Source organism: Bos indicus x Bos taurus, chromosome 6 (genome assembly GCF_003369695.1).
Source record: "Bos indicus x Bos taurus breed Angus x Brahman F1 hybrid chromosome 6, Bos_hybrid_MaternalHap_v2.0, whole genome shotgun sequence".
Classification (NCBI taxonomy): domain Eukaryota; kingdom Metazoa; phylum Chordata; class Mammalia; order Artiodactyla; family Bovidae; genus Bos; species Bos indicus x Bos taurus.
In genome coordinates this window covers 24502303-24521485 of record NC_040081.1, presented here as the reverse complement: position 1 = coordinate 24521485, position 19183 = coordinate 24502303, and the positions used below count along the sequence as shown (strand labels likewise).

The 19183-nt window shown below is 37.7% G+C and overlaps 1 protein-coding gene and 1 pseudogene across 6 annotated transcripts in view; both read right to left on the bottom strand.

Moving 5' to 3' along the window:
- Positions 1–19183, bottom strand: part of EMCN (endomucin) — a 128138-nt gene that overhangs the window by 43895 nt on the left and 65060 nt on the right. For 5 of the 6 annotated variants that reach the window (XM_027543977.1, XM_027543978.1, XM_027543975.1 and 2 more), the window contains 2 exons: positions 15890–16000; positions 2449–2487 (listed from right to left, as the gene is read on the bottom strand). In XM_027543977.1, coding sequence (XP_027399778.1) covers positions 2449–2487; positions 15890–16000 — 150 coding nt within the window. The remainder of the gene's footprint in view (positions 1–2448; positions 2488–15889; positions 16001–19183) is intronic. The other variant, XM_027543976.1, reaches the window with a different exon arrangement.
- Positions 7715–7890, bottom strand: LOC113894830 (annotated as a pseudogene).

The following is a 19183-nucleotide window of genomic DNA, read 5'->3' as shown; positions in this document are numbered from 1 at the left end:
ACCATCTGGTGATGTCCATGTGTAGAGTCTTCTCGTGTGTTGTTGGAAGAGGGTGTTTGCTATGACCAGTGCATTTTCTTGGCAAAACTCTATTAGCCTTTGCCCTGCTTCATTCTGTATTCCAAGGCCAAATTTGCCTGTTACTCGAGGTGTTTCTTGGCTGCCTACTTTTGTATTCCAGTCCCTTATAATGAAAAGGACATCTTTTTTGGGTGTTAGTTCTAAAAGGTCTTGTAGGTCTTCATAGTACTGTTCAACTTCAGCTTCTTCAGTGTTACTGGTTGGGGCATAGATTTGGATTACTGTGATATCGAATGGTTTGCCTTAGAAACGAACAGAGATCATTCTGTTGTTTTTGAGATTGCATCCAAATACTGCATTTTGGACTCTTTTGTTGACCATGATGGCTACTCCATTTCTTCTGAGGGATTCCTGCCCGCAGTAGTAGATATAATGGTCATCTGAGTTAAATTCACCCATCCCAGTCCATTTTAGTTTGCTGATTCCTAGAATGTCGACATTCACTCCTGCCATCTCTTGTTTGACCACTTCCAATTTGCCTTGATTCATGGACCTGACATTCCTGGTTCCTGTGCAATATTGCTCTTTACAGCATCGGACCTTGCTTCTATGACCAGTCACATCCACAACTGTGTATTGTTTTTGCTTTGGCTCCATCCCCTCATTCTTTCTGGAGTTATTTCTCCAGTGATCTCCAGTAGCATATTGGTCACCTACTGACCTGGGGAATTCCTCTTCAGTATCCTATAATTTTGCCTTTTCATGCTATTCATGGGGTTCTCAAGGCAAGAATACTGAAGTGGTTTGCCATTCCCTTCTCCAGTGGACCACATTCTGTCAACATTACCTAAACATTTACCTCAACATTACCTAAAAGAAAAATACTAATTATTTTAAGGAAGATGGGGGAAATTTGTTAATTTTTTTAAAGTGAACCTGGATTTAGGCTTTAGCCCTCCATATATCTGAAATTTAAGACTGACCTTTCTTGCAGTTGATAGAATCGGCCATATTTCTTTCTAATTCACTGTTCAAATCAATGGTTTGTCTATTATCTATTTTAGGAGAATTAGTTTCTATAATTCAAAATTAAAATCTAAAAGTGCTTTTCATTACATGTAAAAATCAATTGTAGTTAAAGCTGGAATTTTGTAAATAAACTTTTAAACAAAATAAAAGATGCTTTGGTCTCTCCTTAAAAAGAGCTGACAATTTGGCAGCCTCCCTATTCTCCTCCATCTGTAACTCCTCCTTGATAACCAATCCATGAAACAGGGGACAGTATTTCTCCAGAACAGTGCAAAGCATCAGCCAATGCAAAGCTGCCCTCTTTGCCTGGATGAACTATTTTTATGTTTTGTTTTTCCCAAGGCTTTTTCCAATGCATTTCTAGACTGTGTAGATGGAAATAAAGGATAAAAAATACCGTGATGAGGTGAAATAGAGAAAGTTAACAATATAAAAATAACTTCCTTTGTTATTTGATATATTATGTAGAAGATAAATAATTCAAATTTAAAAGCATATAACTCCCATTTCTAATTCTTGAGGGTAGACCATGATGACTATTTAGGACGTTTGCTGTGAAAATATTAGAGTCACTCATAATTTTCATGGCTTTATTTTTCCATTTTTTAAAAAAAGTTACATGATCTCTGTATTTCCTAGCCACCTGTTCTCCTTGCTCAGCTCTGCAGTAAATCTTTCTCTGGTCCAAAAAAAAAAAAAAACAAGTTTCATGATCTCCTAGGTTTATTTCACATATTTCTCATTTAGTATATAGCAAAGGTGGTTAATATTGATAACCTAAAAGATATGTCACTTATACATGTACCAGATAGGAGTTAGGAAAATAAAAATCTCCAAATAATTACAATTTCAAAACAGTATGAAGATTCAACATGACCATTTTCCTCTGCCAATAATCTTCTCCAATTTCCATTGCTCCATCATCCAAAATTTTTTCAGCTTAAAACTAAGGATGGCAAAGCTTGAGTGCTTCTCAAAGTGATAGCATTTTAGACTGTTAACTGTGGTTTATAACATCATCTCTTTGGATGCCAGGACCAGGCTTTGTTAGAAAGTAGAGACGACAGCAAAAGCACACCCTATACTTCTGGGAGGGGGCAAGCTGACCACACAAACAGACCAGGAACACTAGGTTCTGGGAGAGGAACATTCCACAAGCTTTATGCATTTCCCAGAGCTGGTTCCGCTAACCCAAGCCCCAGAGCACTCAGACACACTGTTGCATATTCTCCTTGTCTGCATTTTTTTTTTTAAACACAAGATTTCCTAAATATTTTAGTTGCCATGTAATATTTTCTTTTATACTATTTAACCCTGTCCTCAAACTGATTGATCTACTTTGTCTCCTTCTTGGGATTTTACTCAGGAATATTCTCAGACAAAAGAAAATGAACTTACCTGGTGTTTCTGTTGCTTTGATTGAACTCTGAGTCTCAGCTTTAGAAAAGAAAGAAAGAAAGAAAGAAAATTGCTAAAATTAAACGTTGAATATCAAATATCTACTCTCACAATTGTTTCAGGTGGTAAATGCATAGAGATTTTAGTTCATTTCTGATTTATTTTCCTCAAGTCACCAAATCATGAGGCTTCCTGAATAAAAGAAACTTCAGAGCAGGGGTCAGTCAACTCTTTCTTAAAGGGACAGATAGCATTTAAGCTTTGTGGGCCATAAGTCTCTACTAACTATTCAGCTTTTGCTATTGTAGTGTGAATACAGCCATATGTAATATCTAAAGAATAGGTATGGCAATATTCTCATTAAATTTTAATTACAAAAATAGACTGGGGCTTGGATTTGGCCTGTGAGCCAAAGTTCGCTGCATCCTCCTTTGGGGCATCTGGTACAACCCCACTTCCTGAATATGCCAAGAGAATCCAGAAGACTACCGAAACTTCAGTGGGTGCTTCATGAGTGGCACTGCCATATGTCATACTCCTACTAAGATATTGCACATCTCTTGATCTGAGGAAGATTCAGGATGGTTCAGACAGATACCTTTGAAATTTAAGAAATTCCTCTAAAGGGAATAGAGCTCAGAAGAGCTTTCTACAAGTAAAATCGCTTGAGAGAATTATAATCAAATATCATTTCAACAAACTTGAATGTTGGCACCACGAATCAAGATTTTCCACATTAAAAAATATAGAAATATTTGAGATAAATAGAAGCCCAATAATGATGGTGGATACAAACATCCACTTGCTTCCTTTGTATATTCACCTGACGGTCTTAACAGCATCTTAAATTTTACATGCCCCAAACAGAACTTTTTTTTTTTTTAAACTGAAGTAGAGATGATATAAAATGCTGCGTTAGTTGCAGGTATACAGCACAGTGATTCAGTTTTATATCTAAATATACTCTTTTTCAGATTTTTGCCTTATAGGTTATTGCAAAATATTGAGTGCTAAGTTGCTTCAGTCGTGTCCAGCTCTTAGCAACCCCAAGGACTGTAGCCTGTCAAGCTCCTCTGTTCATGGGATTTCCCGGGCAAGATACTGGAGTGGGTTGCCATGCCCCCTCGAGGGGATCTTCCTGAGCCAGGGATCAAACCTGTGTCTCCTGTAGTTCCTGAATTGTAGGTGGAGTCTTTACTGATGAGCCACCAGGGAAGCCCATAAGTCCCTGTGCTATACAGTAAATCTCATTATTATCTATTTTATATACAATAGTGTATATATCTTAATTCCAGACTCCTAATTTATCTCCCCTTTCTCCCCTCTTTTGGTAACCACAGCTTTGTTTTCTATGTCTGGGGGTCTATTTCTATTTTGTAAATAAGTTCATTTGTAGCTTTTTGTTTTAGATTCCACATATAAGCAGTATCATGTGTCTTTCTCTGTCCGACTTCACTTAGCATGATACATTCTAGGTCTATCAATGTTGCTGCAAGTGGCATTATTTCATTCATTTTTATGTCTGTGAAGGAAAGTTATGACCTAGATAGCATATTCAAAAGCAGAGACGTTACTTTGCCAACAAAGGTCCGTCTAGTCAAGGCTATGGTTTTTCCTGTGGTCATGTATGGATGTGAGAGTTGGACTGTGAATAAGGCTGAGCACTGAAGAATTGATGCTTTTGAACTGTGGTGTTGGAGAACTCTTGAGAGTCCCTTGGACTGCAAGGAGATCCAACCAGTCCATTCTGAAGGAGATGAGCCCTGGGATTTCTTTGGAAGGAATGATGCTAAAGCTGAAACTCCAGTACTTTGGCCACCTGATGCGAAGAACTGACTCATTGGAAAAGACTCTGATGCTGGGAGGGATTGGGGGCAGGAGGAGAAGGGGACGACAGAGGATGAGATGGCTGGATGGCATCACTGACTCAATGGACTTAAGTCTGGGTGAACTCCGGGAGTTGGTGATGGACAGGGAGGCCTGGCGTGCTGCGATTCATGGGGTCACAAAGAGTCAGACACGACTGAGCGACTGAACTGAACTGAACTGAACTGATGGTACCATTGCCTCCCAGGTGCATGAGCCAAAAAGTAGTGGCCTTTCTTCTTTTTTTTTTCTTGATTCATTTTTTTTTTTCTCACCTCATCAGCCCTAGCTTCAAAATATATTCCACATATGCCTCACCATTCAATTGACTACTATTCATCTAGCACCTATATCTCTCTCCTTAGTATGTGTAACAGCCACCTAGAAAAATTTTTTTAAATTTACATTTCACTACTCCAATGGCTCCTTATTCCTCTCCTCACTACAGTTAGCGGTTCTCCATAGGACATGGCTTCTGCCTTGCTCCTCAATTCACTCCCGCTGTCACAGCCTGCTTCGTGTCTCCATGGTAGATAAATGTCCCAGGGATCCCTTGCTTCAGACGGCCTGCTGGCCCTAAGCCTGTGGGCTGTCCTCTCAGGCCTACACTGGCTCCTTCTCACCCTTCATGGCTGTTCAGGTGTCACCACTCAGAGAAGTCTTCTCCAACCACCTTATTGAAAGCTGTCTTCTCATTTCCCTCTATCTCAGCCCACCATGATTCTTTGTTTGCTCACCAGTTTATCACTCCAGGGACATTTATTTTTTTTAAATGGCTTTGTTTCCTGTTAGAATGTAAGTCCAGGAGGACAGAGATTTCTTATTTTACTCAGAGTCATAATTTCAGCATCTACTATCCATACTGCTGCTAAGTCACTTCAGTCGTGTCTGACTGTGTGACCCCATAGACGGCAGCCCACCAGGCTCCCCCGTCCCTGGGATTCTCCAGGCAAGAACACTGGAGTGGGGTGCCATTTCCTTCTCCAATGCATGAAAGTGAAAAGTGAAATTGAAGTCGCTCAGTCGTGCCCGACTCCTAGCGACCCCATGGACTGCAGCCCACCAGGCCCCTCCGTCCCTGGGATTTTCCAGGCAGGAGTACTGGAGTGGGTGCCATTGCCTTCTTCATACTAGGTCTGTCCATAGTATCCATACTAGGTCTCTGGTAAAAACATAGGGAATGAACAAATAATAATATAAAATAATAATTGATAATAATAATAAAAATAAAAACGAATTTTACCTACTGAATTCAATTTTTAAGGCAAAATGAATGTGTTATTAAAAATTGCTAGTTGGATAATGATAGCTACTATTTTTGAAGCAACTCTTCTGATCAATTCCATATATTAATCATTGATGTCTATGAGAAAGATGTTATTATTTTCATTTTGCACATCTGCAGTAAAGAAGTGAAACTATGTTCTCAAAGGGAGGACAGTGATTATAATTCAGGTCCGTTGGTTCTAAGGTCCATCTTCTTTTACTGAGACAGCTTTTTTTTCCAATAAACTGTTCTGAGTGGAAAGCTTATGTAATTAATTTCTACTTTTCATAACTAGTTAAAATAATTTTGTACATGGCATAATGCTGTACTTGGAGGATGCAGTTAAAATATTTATCAGCTGCCAGAGGATTAGAATATAAACGAAATCAAAACCTTTGTTCTTCCTGCTTTTAATATAAGGTCATAATCTTTCTTGCTGATAGACTTTATGGAGAATGAACAATTTTAAACTCATATCAGACAAAGCCTCCTGACTATTCTTTTTTGCATTTTTTTCATCCTTCAAAAATGCATAATGACTTCTCAGGGACATATTACATAAAATAAAAATGACTATGCCTTAAGAAGTAGTGCAATAGTGAAAAAAAAATAGCAATTCAAAACCCTTTACTTGAGTCTTCAGAGGTCCAGATATTTCTATATGAATGAATATATTGTTATTCTGAGAAGGAAATTCTGTAAATCTTAAATACTTAATCAGTACTGGGAAATATATACCTTTTTATCCTGAAATCAAGGATGTATTATTTTGAAGATAATAAAACTTCATACGGCATTCTATTTTCAAATTTCGACTCAGTTTTGTGAATATAAAATCTGAATAGAGATGAATGCTATGGAATGTGGCTAAAGTTGTGGAAACTAATGAAAAGTGAAGACATCTGTAATTATTCCTGTGTGTGTGTGTTTAAGTTTCATAATGCAAATATGCTTTAAGAAAAGGCCAAATTCTGATCTGGAGAGGAAGCAGGTGTGCTTAGTCATTCAGTTGTGTTCGACTCTGCAACCTTTTGGGACTATAGCCTGCATGGCTCCTCTGTCCATGGGATTTCCCAGGCAAGAATACTGGAGTGGGTTGCCATTTCCTCTTCCAGTGGATTTTCCAGACCCAGGGATCAAACCTGCATCTCCCATGTCTCCTGCATTATAGGCAGATTCTTTATCTGCTGAGTAAGTGGAAGTTAAATAGAAATGAGTGTAGTACATTCTGTTAACCTAGTCTCAAACTTAGTTGTTGAGTAAAGACCAAATCCTTAATCAGGGTGTTCGGCAACTTAAATCTCTTGGTTGAGTTTGAAACTGAAGTTTGAAGTTGAGTTCAGCTTGAAACTGAAGTCTTATGAAATGCAAATGAACTTCAAAATGCTAAACTTTAATCCACAATTTAATCCCAAACTAAACCTTGCTTAAACTATCAGCTTTTAAGATAGAAAGCTTAAGCAATAATACAAGTAACTTTGCTAAATATTATCTTACAAAAGCCATTGTATTTCCAGCTATATATAGCTGTATATAATTACCTACAGAACATGATTTATCATTTAAAGTCCCAGGAAAAAAATGTAGTTGTTCCCATATATAATTCTTTACTGATTTGCTTAAAAATAATTTACTATGACCAATTAAAATTTTTCTTCTCATTCCCCCTCATACATACCATCCCCCATTCCCCCAACAAAGCATTGACTGAGTCATCGTACGAAAGATTAGTTCTGGTTTGGATAAATGGTGATGTGTGACTAAGACTTTGTTCTCCTGAGAATTCCTCTTTTATCTGCCCACATGAAATGATACAAACTAATTAAATAGCATGTAAGAAACATTGCAATTAAGTTCCCTGATAAATGTCATAGATAAATGGTGCCATTCACAAAAGAAATAATGAGCCTGAGTGATCAGAAAAATTAGACTTTTCCAAAGCATGAGATGCATAGCATTATATGAGAGATTCTATACTGGAAAGTGGCGTTAAATAAGATTGAAACATTCAGTGAGAAAGTAATTATTTTCAATTTTTTTGTGAGTTTATTTCAATGAAGAAGTTTCAAAATTTCAATTTGATGCAAATATGTCATTAATACCTAGAATGTACTTATCTTTTTTTCCACCACACAGGGAAAAGTGCAAATGCAGTCCCCTACAACCACAAATTATGCAGTCAAGTTTTGTGGAAATTGCAGGGGTCAGCACATCCGAAGTGTGATAGATAAGCCACGCTGCGGGGGAGGCAGTGGGGGGAGGTGAAAATCACCTTCATCATACCAGTATCTCCCCTGCCAGGTAAGTATTTGATTTATTTATTAAGCAAGGCTAAAACTCAGAGCCTTTGGTAAGCAACAAAATCTAGCGAGAATTTTATTTTATTTTGCTTACATCACAGAGACTTTCTAGCTTCTGCTTATACTAATTCAAACTGGTTTTTCATTCATGATGGTTTCCTTTTCAAACAAATTTAAGAATTAAAAAGTGCATCCATTTAAAGAAAGTACTAAATGAATAATAGTGCAGATGGTACATATATCTGGAAACCTCATTAAGGTGTGGGAAATACTGAGGTGATATTTTGTAGAGGTTCTTTATGGTTGCGTAGAATTTTAATAATCAGTTCGAGGAAGGACAAGGGGAAGAAAGAATGACCATACAGATGAGGAAGACAGGTTGAACAAATCACATGGTCAGGAATAAATCTGGCATGGTTGGCAACAGCATGAGAACCACTCTGGTGCGAATCCCAGGTTTCTGGTGAGAATCCCAGGTTTATATTCAGTCAGTTGGTCAGTGTTATACTGATTGAACTTCTGTTTGTCAAGCATATGATGCACCCAATTAAAAGCTACCCGCTTTCTAATTCCTTCAGATCCTTTATGTGAAATATTTGTAATGAGAGAAAGTGTGGTATATCGATATTTATGGAGTTTCAGGCGAGAAAAACAGGGTTTGAATTACATCTTTTAACATTGGGTGAGTCATTTCATCTTTCTGAACTTGTTTCCTTATTTGTGAAACTGATACCATAAATACCGTCTTTGCTTGGCTTTTGTAAGGATTATCAGTACCAAAATAATATTAATAACTAAAATGTATTGTTTTCTTTTCAGACACTGTTTTAAGCTTCATATTATTTTATCTCTTTTAATCTTCACAAGAATCCTGTAAAAGTGTAGTCATACAACTATTTTACAGATGAGGAAACTGAGGCACAGAGAAGTTAAACAGCTTACCAAAGGCCAAAGTCCAAATAAATGGTTGTGCTATTATTTGAATCTAAGCTATTTGATTTCAAGGGCTTCCCTGGTGGCTCAGTTGGTAAAATGTCTGCCTGCAATGTAGGAGATCTGGGTTCAATCCCTAAGTCAGGAAGATCCCCTGGAGAAGGAAATGGCTATCCACTCCAGTATTCTTGCCTAGGGAATTCCATGGATAAAGGAGCCTGGTGGGCTACAGTCCATGGGTTCACAAAGAGTCAAACACGACTAAGTAAGTTTGCTAACCCTTCCACTTTCTTTATCTGATTTCAGAATCATTGTTAGTATACAATAAGCCAACTTCCTCTTGGCATAATTGGGGTGACCATTTCTTTAAAGAAGGGTGTGGTGCCTCGAAAAGTACAGGCTTGTGCAGAAGCCATTCTCATGTTCAACCAGTAGTATATCTGAAGTGGTTACTTGATCTTTATACAATTATATATGCTTTTTGTATTAAAAACAAACTCTATACTAAACTAGGATAGATTATGCAAAAGGAAAACATACATGATAAATTATTTGTTACATATAAATGTTATTAACCCTTGACTAAATAACCTACTAATTTCTTATAAATGTTACTTATTTTTAATTAATAAAAGTCAGATTTTTCCCTTCAGAGTTCAAGTCTGTAATATTATATCTTCTGCGGTAGCAGAGGCTCTGACATGGCAAATTGTTTAGAAGTATTTTTACCCATACACTTGAGGCTTCCTCTGCCAGCAATGCGGGAGACCCGGGTTCAATCCTGGAATTGGGAAGATCCCCTGGAGAAGAGAATGGCAACCCACTCTAGTATTCTTGCCTGGAGAATTCCACAGAGAAGCCCATGGGGTCACAAAGAGTTGGACATGACTGCGTGACGAACACTTTCACTTTCATTTTACCCACAGTTGCTTTAGTAGAATTAGGTACTGGTACTTGCCCATCTCAATGTCTCCTACCTACAATCTTGTTACACATATTCTCCCTAGCTAAGTCAGAATCCCCAGAAGGAGAAAGCAATAGGCTGTCTTTCCCTGTCAACAGACCTCATGACTCCTCTCTACTCTAAAATCAAGCCTGAATTTGAGACAATGTCCCCACAGTGCCTTTCTCTGAAGGTCACTATTCAAGCACCCACTGCTCATATGCTTAAGAAGGAGATGAATCGTCAACTGTTACACATTTAGCAGACGCATAGTTCGCTTTTATTCTTGTTTGTATTGGGGCACTTATAAAATGCATGAGGTTTTGGTTTGCCAAAGGTACTTTTCAGACATATATTGTCTACCATATAAATTCTGCTTATCAGAACCCAAAACACTGCCACAGAGAAATGTTCTTGTTATGAAGGAAAAATGACCCTCCTCTTCAAATTTCTCTACATGGTGACTAACTATATACAATTATTAGTTTACAATTATGGTGTGGAATCAGACTTCTCCTAAATAACCTTCTTCATGTCATGTCTAAGATGATTACAATAGAAAGGGGGGAAATGGATATTACCAACATGCTTCTAGACAAGAGTGAGCCTTGAGTGTCCACAGTGCTTAGAGGTCTCCTAAGAAGAGACTTGGAGACTGAGTCACCTGTAGCGATGTCTTTTTAAGGACTATGTGCTCAGTTGCTCAGTGGTGGCCGACTCTTTGCTACTCCAGGGACTGTAGCCCCCCAGGCTCCTCTGTCCATGGGGATTCTCCAAGCAAGGATACTGGAGTGGGTAGCCATTCCCTTCTCCATTTAAGGACTCTGGGTACGCCAAAAATGCATCCAGTATGTATAATGAGCAGGATTTGATAAGGCTCTTATAGATGATTAGTAGCTTTTCTAGTTAGGATATTTTTACTAAACACACAGATCACTTCAAATCACGGAGGCCAGGATAAGGGAAGTACTTGTGGAGATACGTGTGGACTGCAACTAAAGATCTGTCAGGAATCAGAAGAGCTCCAGGTCCTGTTACTTTTTCCATGTCTCTTGAACAACTTAACCTTGCTCATGGGATCTCTCCATTTCCCCACATAGTCTCTCTATAGTCAGTAGCCTTCTCTACTGACTCTGCCAACTCAAGCCTCCTGAAGCCAGAGGCAAGCGCACAAATCACCATGGCCATCTCAGATTCTCTACTAACCCTGAGCTACTCCAGTCCCCCCTGCTTTTTGGTTTGTTTGGGTTTTCTAGTTCAGTTCAGATTACCCAGGAAGGAAATTTGATTGGCCTAGATCAACATTTTCTTTTTGCTCTTAAATGAATATTTATCTGAAAACCCACCACTTAATCCACTCATTGTAAGTATACAACCCAATAATATTTTGTAAATTTATAGAGTCATTGAACCATCACTATAATCCAGTTTTAGAACATTTTCTTCAATATAAAAAACTTCCTTGAGCCTTTCTGCAGTCAGTCCCCAGGCTGGTCCTCAGGTGTAGGCAACTACTTATCTGGTTTATGTCCCCATAAAAAATATCCTGGATATTTCACAGAAATGGAATTGTATTTGTTGTATTTTGTGAAAGGCTTCTTTCACTGCATAATGTATTTGAGATTCATGCTGTTACAGCATGCATCAGTATTTTGTATCTTCAAACTGTTGAGTGGTACTGTCTTATATGGATATCCCATGTTTTGGAACATTCCAAATGCATTTCAAATGGAAAATCCAATGAGATATTCTATTTCACCAATTAATGGACATTTGAGTTGTTCGCAGCATTTGACAATTATGAATAATGCTACTCTTAACACTCATTAACTCCATACCCTGTTTTGATTACTATAGCTTTAGAGTAAGTTTTGAAGTTGGGGGTGGTTGAGTCTTCCAACATTGTTCTTTTCCAAAAGTGTTTTGGCTATTCTAGGTCACTTTCATTTCCATATATATTTTGAAAGTGAAGGTGAAAGTTGCTCAGTTGTGTCCGACTCTTTGCGACCCTATGGGTTATACAGTTCACAGACTTCTCTAGGCCAGAATACTGGAGTGGGTAGCTGTGCTCTTCTCCAAGGTATCTTCCCAACCCAGGGATCAAACCCAGGTCTCCCACATTGCAGGCTGATTCTTTACCAGCTGAGCCACAAGGGAAGCCCAAGAATACTGAAGTGGGTAGCCTATCCTTTCTCCAGTGGATCTTCCCAACCCAGGAATCAAACTGGGGTCTCCTGTATTGCAGGCAGATTCTTTACCAACTGAGCTATTGGGGAAGCCCATATATATTTTGGGATTTGCTTATCAATTTCTAGAAAAAAAAAAAACTGTCTGCTATTCTAATAGGAATTGCATTGACTATTTTATCAGTTACTGATCAACTTGAGAAGAATTGCCATCTTAAAACATCGTCTTCCAAACTATGAACATGTAATGTCTGTTTATTTTATATTCTTTGCAATTTTACATACATATTTGTATTTTAATCATGAATTTATGCTGATGCCTTAAGTTTCAATCTGATAGTGCAGTGTTTAACTTTCCTTCCCCCATTCTGTATTTGTATCTCCCCTTTTCATCTTGAGAACACATTTATCTGTTTTTTCACTTATACCAAGTATTTAGAGCTAATATATTCATTTCAATAAAACAAACTCATCAAGTGAATTTCAGGGTTTCTTTTCAGTGTTTTTCTTTTCTCTCCCTCTCTTTATCCATTCTTCTGGGGAGGGTGTGCAGTTAAGACTATGTTGTTTAAAGAACTTGGATTATTTTTGCATTTTTTGTGTGCTTTATTAACAATTTACATATGGTTAGGTAAAGTGTCTTCTGTTTGCATTTAATGATTTTCTATTTCTGTCTTTGTTGATGGTTATATACTTAGAAACATATATTTGTTTTGAAAATTGATGGTAGATTATTACAGTATAAAACAAGAAAATGTTCAAAACACATATCACAGGCTTTTAAAATTTTTTAAACATATAGCAGCAACTGAAATCACATTTTACACACCCCCACCACAATTTCTTCTTTCTTTTGAACCTTGAAAATGGCTTTGTGTGGCTAAAGTCAGAATCAAAATGATGTCACTTTTCCATCTCATTAGCACTTTCACACTGGTGGTAATGTTTCAAAATCTGATGTCTTTGCTCAAGCAGCAGATGTAATTGTACTAATGAAAATTTTTCTATTTTGATGCTTAGTGGGTTTGTCTAAATCATGAAAACTAACAAGTGGTCTTTTCACATAATGCTAAAATAAATGAATTATTTAAATCATGTGTGCATCACAGTGAAAGCACACAAGTTGCCTTCCCCTCCCTGTCCTGCTGTGTCTGGCCTGCTGGCTTATATGTGCCATGTCTCCCAGATGTGCTCCGATGCCAGACTCCACAGTGTGAATATTCAGAGATTGTGATCAGAAGGGGTTCGGCTCTGCTGTGGTTTTGGGGGTCCCTTAGTCCTTTTGCTCCTCTTGCCTGGAAACTGATCCATGTGTCCATTTTAGAGTCCTAGAACCCACTAGAGCCCCTCCAGATGATGTGCTAGGTATCACTGACTAGCCTGACTTAGTTCAGTTCTGCTCATGTGACTATTTGACCTACGACAAAAAACCTATGGAGGTAGCAGCATGGAATAAAGAAAAGAACACAGGGCAAGGAATCAGAAATGCTAAGCTGTTAATTCTGGTCTCCACTAGCCCTACTGATGGAAACAATCTTTCTTGATGATTCACTTTCAGTTACCTCATTAGATCACTAATTATAAAAGGATATACTTCAGGAACAGCCAGATGAAAGATGCACAGGGCAAGGCATGGGGAAAGGACGTGATGCTTCCATGTCCTCTCCTGTGAACAAATGTTCACATGTTCACCAGCTCGGAAATTTTTCCATTTAGATATTTAATTTCTCAGAGAAGTGTTTTCTAGTCTAGTGTACAAATATTGCATTTCTATTGTTAAATTTACTCTTAAATATTTCATTATTTGTGAGGCTACTATGAATGGAATTATTTCCTGTGGTATAGAACATAATATGAATGGTATAGAATATTCTTTATTAGTTCTAGTAGATTTATTGTGAAATCTTCAGGTTTTCTATATAGATAATGATGTAGTTTGCTGAGAAAAACACTTTTATTTCTTCCTTTCCAATCTGGATGAATGTTTCTATCTCTATCTACCTATTTATAATCTTAATAAACAAACTCCAGTTATAATTTTGAATAGTGCTGGTGAGAGTAGACATCTTTGTTGTGTTTCAGATTTTAAAAGGAAAGTATTTAGTCTTTCATTATTAAGTAAAACATTTACTATATATTTTTCATATATATCCTTGATCAGTTTGAGGAAGTTTTATTTATTTCTAGCTAATTGAGAGTTTTAATTGAGTGGGAATCTTATTTTGTCAAATGTTTTTTCTACATTTGTTGATTCTACTAAGATGGTATATTACATTACTTGATTTTCATATCTTAAACCAACTTTGCATTCCTAAGTGAATCCTATTTGTTCATGTTTTTATCACTTTTCATATGTTACTGATTTTTTCTAATATTGTATTAAGGATATTTGTGTCTGTGTTCATGAAGGATATTGGTCTATAGTTTTATTTGCATTTTCTTTTCATCCTTTTCTATCTTTGGTGTTATGGTAATACTGGCCTCAGATAATTATTTGTCCCAAGTTTCCTCTATGTCACAAAAGAGTTTGAGAAAAATTAGTATTACTTCTGAGAATATTTTTATAGAATTCAGAATTTTTGCCATTCTGCTTGGAACTTTCTTTATTTAAAATTTTAATGCAGAATCTTAAATTGTTTTAGGTCTTTTCAGTCTTTCTAACTTCTTGAGTCAGTTTTAACAATTTGTTCCTTTCTAATTTTTTTTCCTATTTCATCAAAGTTGTCTGATGCTTTGGCCAATCTTACCATTTTCTGTTAGATGATATCATAGATTATCACCCAGGCTTGACCTGATCCTCCTTGGCATCCACTTATTTGCAGCTATGGAGGGATAGAGTGTCACCATACAAAGCAAAGTTGCCAAATCGTTGTCCTATTTGTGGAGATCAGGAGAGAACACAGGCTTTCCTGGTGGCTCAGTGGTAAGGAACCCACCTGCCATTGCAACAGATGTGGGTTTGACTCCTAGGTCAGGATTATTCTCTGAAGAAGGAAATGGCAAACCACTCCAGTATTCTTGCCTGGGAAATCCCATGGAGAGAGGAACCTGATTGGCCACAGTCCACGGGGTCACAAAAGAGTTGGACACAACTTAGCAACTAAACAACAGCAATAACAACAAAGGAAGAATATAAGTGGGACATGGTTCTTTTGTAAATGTGGGCTGGAAAACTTTCTGAGTTTAGTTCTATCCAATATACTAGTTTAACATTTCAGTGAAAAAGTTGACTTAAAGCTCAACATTCAGAAAACTAAGATCATGGCATCCAATCCCATCACATCATGGCATGTAGATGGGGAAACAAGTGGAAACAGTGGCTGACTTTATTTTTTTAGGCTCCAAAATCATTGCAGATGGTGATTGCAGCCATTAAATTAAGAGACACTTACTCCTTGGAAGGAAAGTTATGACCAACCTAGAGAGCATATTAAAAAACAGAGACATTACTTTGTCCACAAAGGTCTGTCTAGTCAAGGCTATGGTTTTTCCAGTAGTCATGTATGGATGTGAGAGTTGGACTATAAAGAAAGCTGAGCACCGAAGAATTGATGCTTTTGAACTGTGGTGCTGGAGAAGACTCTTGAGAGTCCCTTTGACTGCAAGGAGATCCAACCAGTTCATCCTAAAGCAGATCAGTCCTGGGTGTTCATTGGAAGGACTGATGTTGAAGGTGAAACTCCAATACTTTGGCCACCTGTTGTGAAGAGCTGACTCGTTGGAAAAGACCCTGATGCTGGGAAAGATTGAGGGCAGGAGGAGAAGGGGACGACAGAGGATGAGATGGTTGGATGGCATCACTGACTCAATGGACATGGGTTTGGGTGGACTCCAGGAGTTGGTGATGGACAGGGAGGCCTGGTGTGCTGCAGTTTGTGGAGTTGCAAAGAGTCAGACACGACTGAGCAACTGAACTGAACATTTCAGCACAGATTCTTGTACTTACTCTTGGAGTCGGAGCTTTGTGATGTGGAAACAGCATTTGAAAGTGATTGACTCATCACTGTTGCTTCTGTAGTACTCAACTTGGTCTCCATGATGCTTTCGGTGCTAGCTCCTAATTATGAAAAAAGAATGAGTAGTCATCAGGGGTGTAATCAATCACTAGACTGTATCATTAATATTAATATAAACATCCAGTTACAACTTGAAGGTTAGCTACTTAAAGTCTTCTGATCAAGGTATAGAAATTCAGTGTTTTGATATCTACCTTTTGGTGAGTCAGTTAATTACATTTTTTAAAGTGAAGGGAGATTAGACTCTCCTATTTGTCTGATATAGGTTATTTCATTTGATCACATAGTAATTTTATGAATTAAGTAGTAAATATGATCATAATTTTGTGTATGACTCAGAAAAGTTATAGAATTTTCCCACGGTCACATAACGGGAGCAAGCCAAATTTTTCCGATGTGAAACTAGTTCTCAGCTACCCTAGAAAGGGGTTGGTAAGGCAGTAGTAGTAGTTGAAAATGGTACCATGGCTCTCATGCTGTCTAGGAGAGAATTTTCAGGTACGTGGGGTAGCTTGGAGGAAAGAGATGACAGGAAGTGAATAGAATAAACTTTTTAATTATATTTAGTTCATTTTGGGGAGTGGGGGAAGGAAATTTAACAACAAAGAAACAAAGAAAAATAAGCTGAGTTTTCAAAAATAGCATTGGGATATTTTAAATCATCTATATTTGCATGAATATTATAAAACAAAATGATCGATGACCTCAAGGCTTTTCAAAGTACAGCACAGGACTAGTGTTACTGTTAGCTAGATATGGTGTTGGTTGGCAATGAGGGGAATGCAGTTTAATAGATTTTTATCACAAAGAGGCCTGGAAGCCTGAACTGTGGGTACCTTCCAGAAGCGCCAATCAGGTTTCATTCTGTGGCATTAAGCATCTACAGTGTACTGCAGATTCTTAGTACACTTGAGAGATTCATGCTGGAGAAGCTGATAGTTTGTAGAAAGACCTCACAGATGGTGGGTAAATGTGTCTTCCAATGAAAAAGGCTTTAGGAATTGATATGTCAAGGAAAGTGAAAAAATTTGAACATAGGCTAAGGATTAATGCTGCATATGAGAAAGAATGAGTGAAAATGGGCAAAACTTCAGAAGAATCTTAAAGTATTAAATTAAAAGGGAAATATTTGAGGAAGTAAAGAAATGTCTTATTCTTACAGCAGGAAAGCAGAAATTGATCTTTGCAATAGCATGGAAGTGGAAAGGTACAGAAACTCAATACTTGAGGATGGAGGAACATGGGGATAAAGATTTTGCTTTTCACTGGAACTACAAGAGAAGATGCTTGAAAAACATCAGAACAGGGTTTCTTCATAAATCTTCAGAGAATTCTTCTCCTGAGCTAAAATTGGAAACCATGAAAAAGCTATCCTGATGGCCTAAAAAATTCTCTAATATGAAGCAGATTCAGTAGTCTTGGTGATGGGGGGAAAAAAGAATATGTAGCTAAGAAAGATGAGAGGGGCTACCAGTTTATAAAAATAGAAAGAGAAGAGCAGAAAATGGAATAGCTGGGCTACAATGCCAAAAATTTTACTTAAGAGAATTACCACTATATCTACTACTGTGGGCAAGAATCCCTTAGAAGAAATGGAATAGCCCTCATAGTCAACAAAAGAATCTGAAATTCAGTACTTGGGTGCAATCTCAAAAACAACAGGATGATCTCAGTTCATTTCCAAGGCAAACCATTCAACATCACAGTAATCAAAGTCTACTCACCAACCACTAATGCCAAAGAAGCTGAAGTTGAATGGTTCTATGAAAACCTACAAGACTATCTAGAACTAACACCAGAAAAAGATGTCCCTTTCGTCATAGGGGACTGGAATGCAAAAGTAGGAAGTCAAGAGATAACCTGGAATAACAGGCAAGTTTGGCCTTGGAGTACAAAATGAAGCAGAGCAAAGGCTAACAGAGTTTTGCCAAGAGAACACACTGGTCACAGCAAACACCCTCTTCCAACAACACAAGAGAAGACTCTACACATGGACATCACCAGAAGGTCAACATCGAAATCAGACTGATTATATTTTTTCCAGCCAAAGATGAAGAAGCTCTATACAGTCACCAAAAACAAGACCTAGAGCTGACGGTGGCCCAGATCATGAGCTCCTTATTGCAAAATTCAGACTTAAGATGAAGAAAGTAGGGAAAACCACTAGGCCATTCATGTTTGACCTAATCAAATCCCTTACAATTATACAATGAATGTGACAAATAGATTCAAGGGATTAGATCTGGTAGACAGAGTGCCTGAAGAACTATGGACAGAGGTTCATAACATTGTACAGGAAGTAGTGACCATAACCATCTCCAAGAAAAAGAAATGCAAGAAGGCAAAGTGGTTGTCTGAGGAGGCCTTATGAATAGCTGAGGAAAGAAGACAGTGAAAAACAAAGGAGAAAGGGAAAGATATACCCAACTGAATGCAGATTTCCAGGGGAAAGCAAGGAGAGATAAGGCCTTCATAAATGAATAATGCAAAGAAATAGAGGAAAACAAAAGAATGGGAAAGACTAGAGATCTCTTCAAGAAAATTGGAGATATCAAAGGAACAATCATGCATGGATGGACATGAATAAGGAAAGAAATGGTATGGACCTAACAGAAGCAGAATAGATTAAGAACAGGTGGCAAGAACACAGAGGAACTATACAAAAAAGATCTTGATGTCCCAGATAACCATGATGGTGTGATCACTCACCTAGAGCCAGACATCCTGGAGTCTGAAGTCAAATGAGTCTTAGGAAGCATCACTAAGAAGCTAGTGGAGGTGATGGAATTCTAGCTGAGCTATTTCAAATCCTAAAAGATGATGCTATTAAAGTGCTGCACTCAATATGTCAGCAAATTTGGAAAACTCAGCAGTGGCCATAGGACTAGAAAAAGTCAGTTTTCATTCCAATCCAAAGTAGGGAAATTCCAAAGAATGTCTAAACTACTATACATCTGAACTCATTTCTCATGCTAGCAAATTCATGCTCAAGCTAGGCTTCAGCAGTATGAGAACCAAGAACTTCCAAACGTAAAATTGGGTTTAGAAAAGGGAGAGGAATCAGAGAAGATCAAATTGCCAACATCTGCTGGATCATGGAGATGGAGAAAGCAAGGGAATTCCAGAAAAACAGCTACTTCTACTTCATTGACTATGAGAAAGCCTTTTGACTGTGTCTGTCACAACAAACTTGAAAATTCTGAAAGAGATGGGAATACCAAACC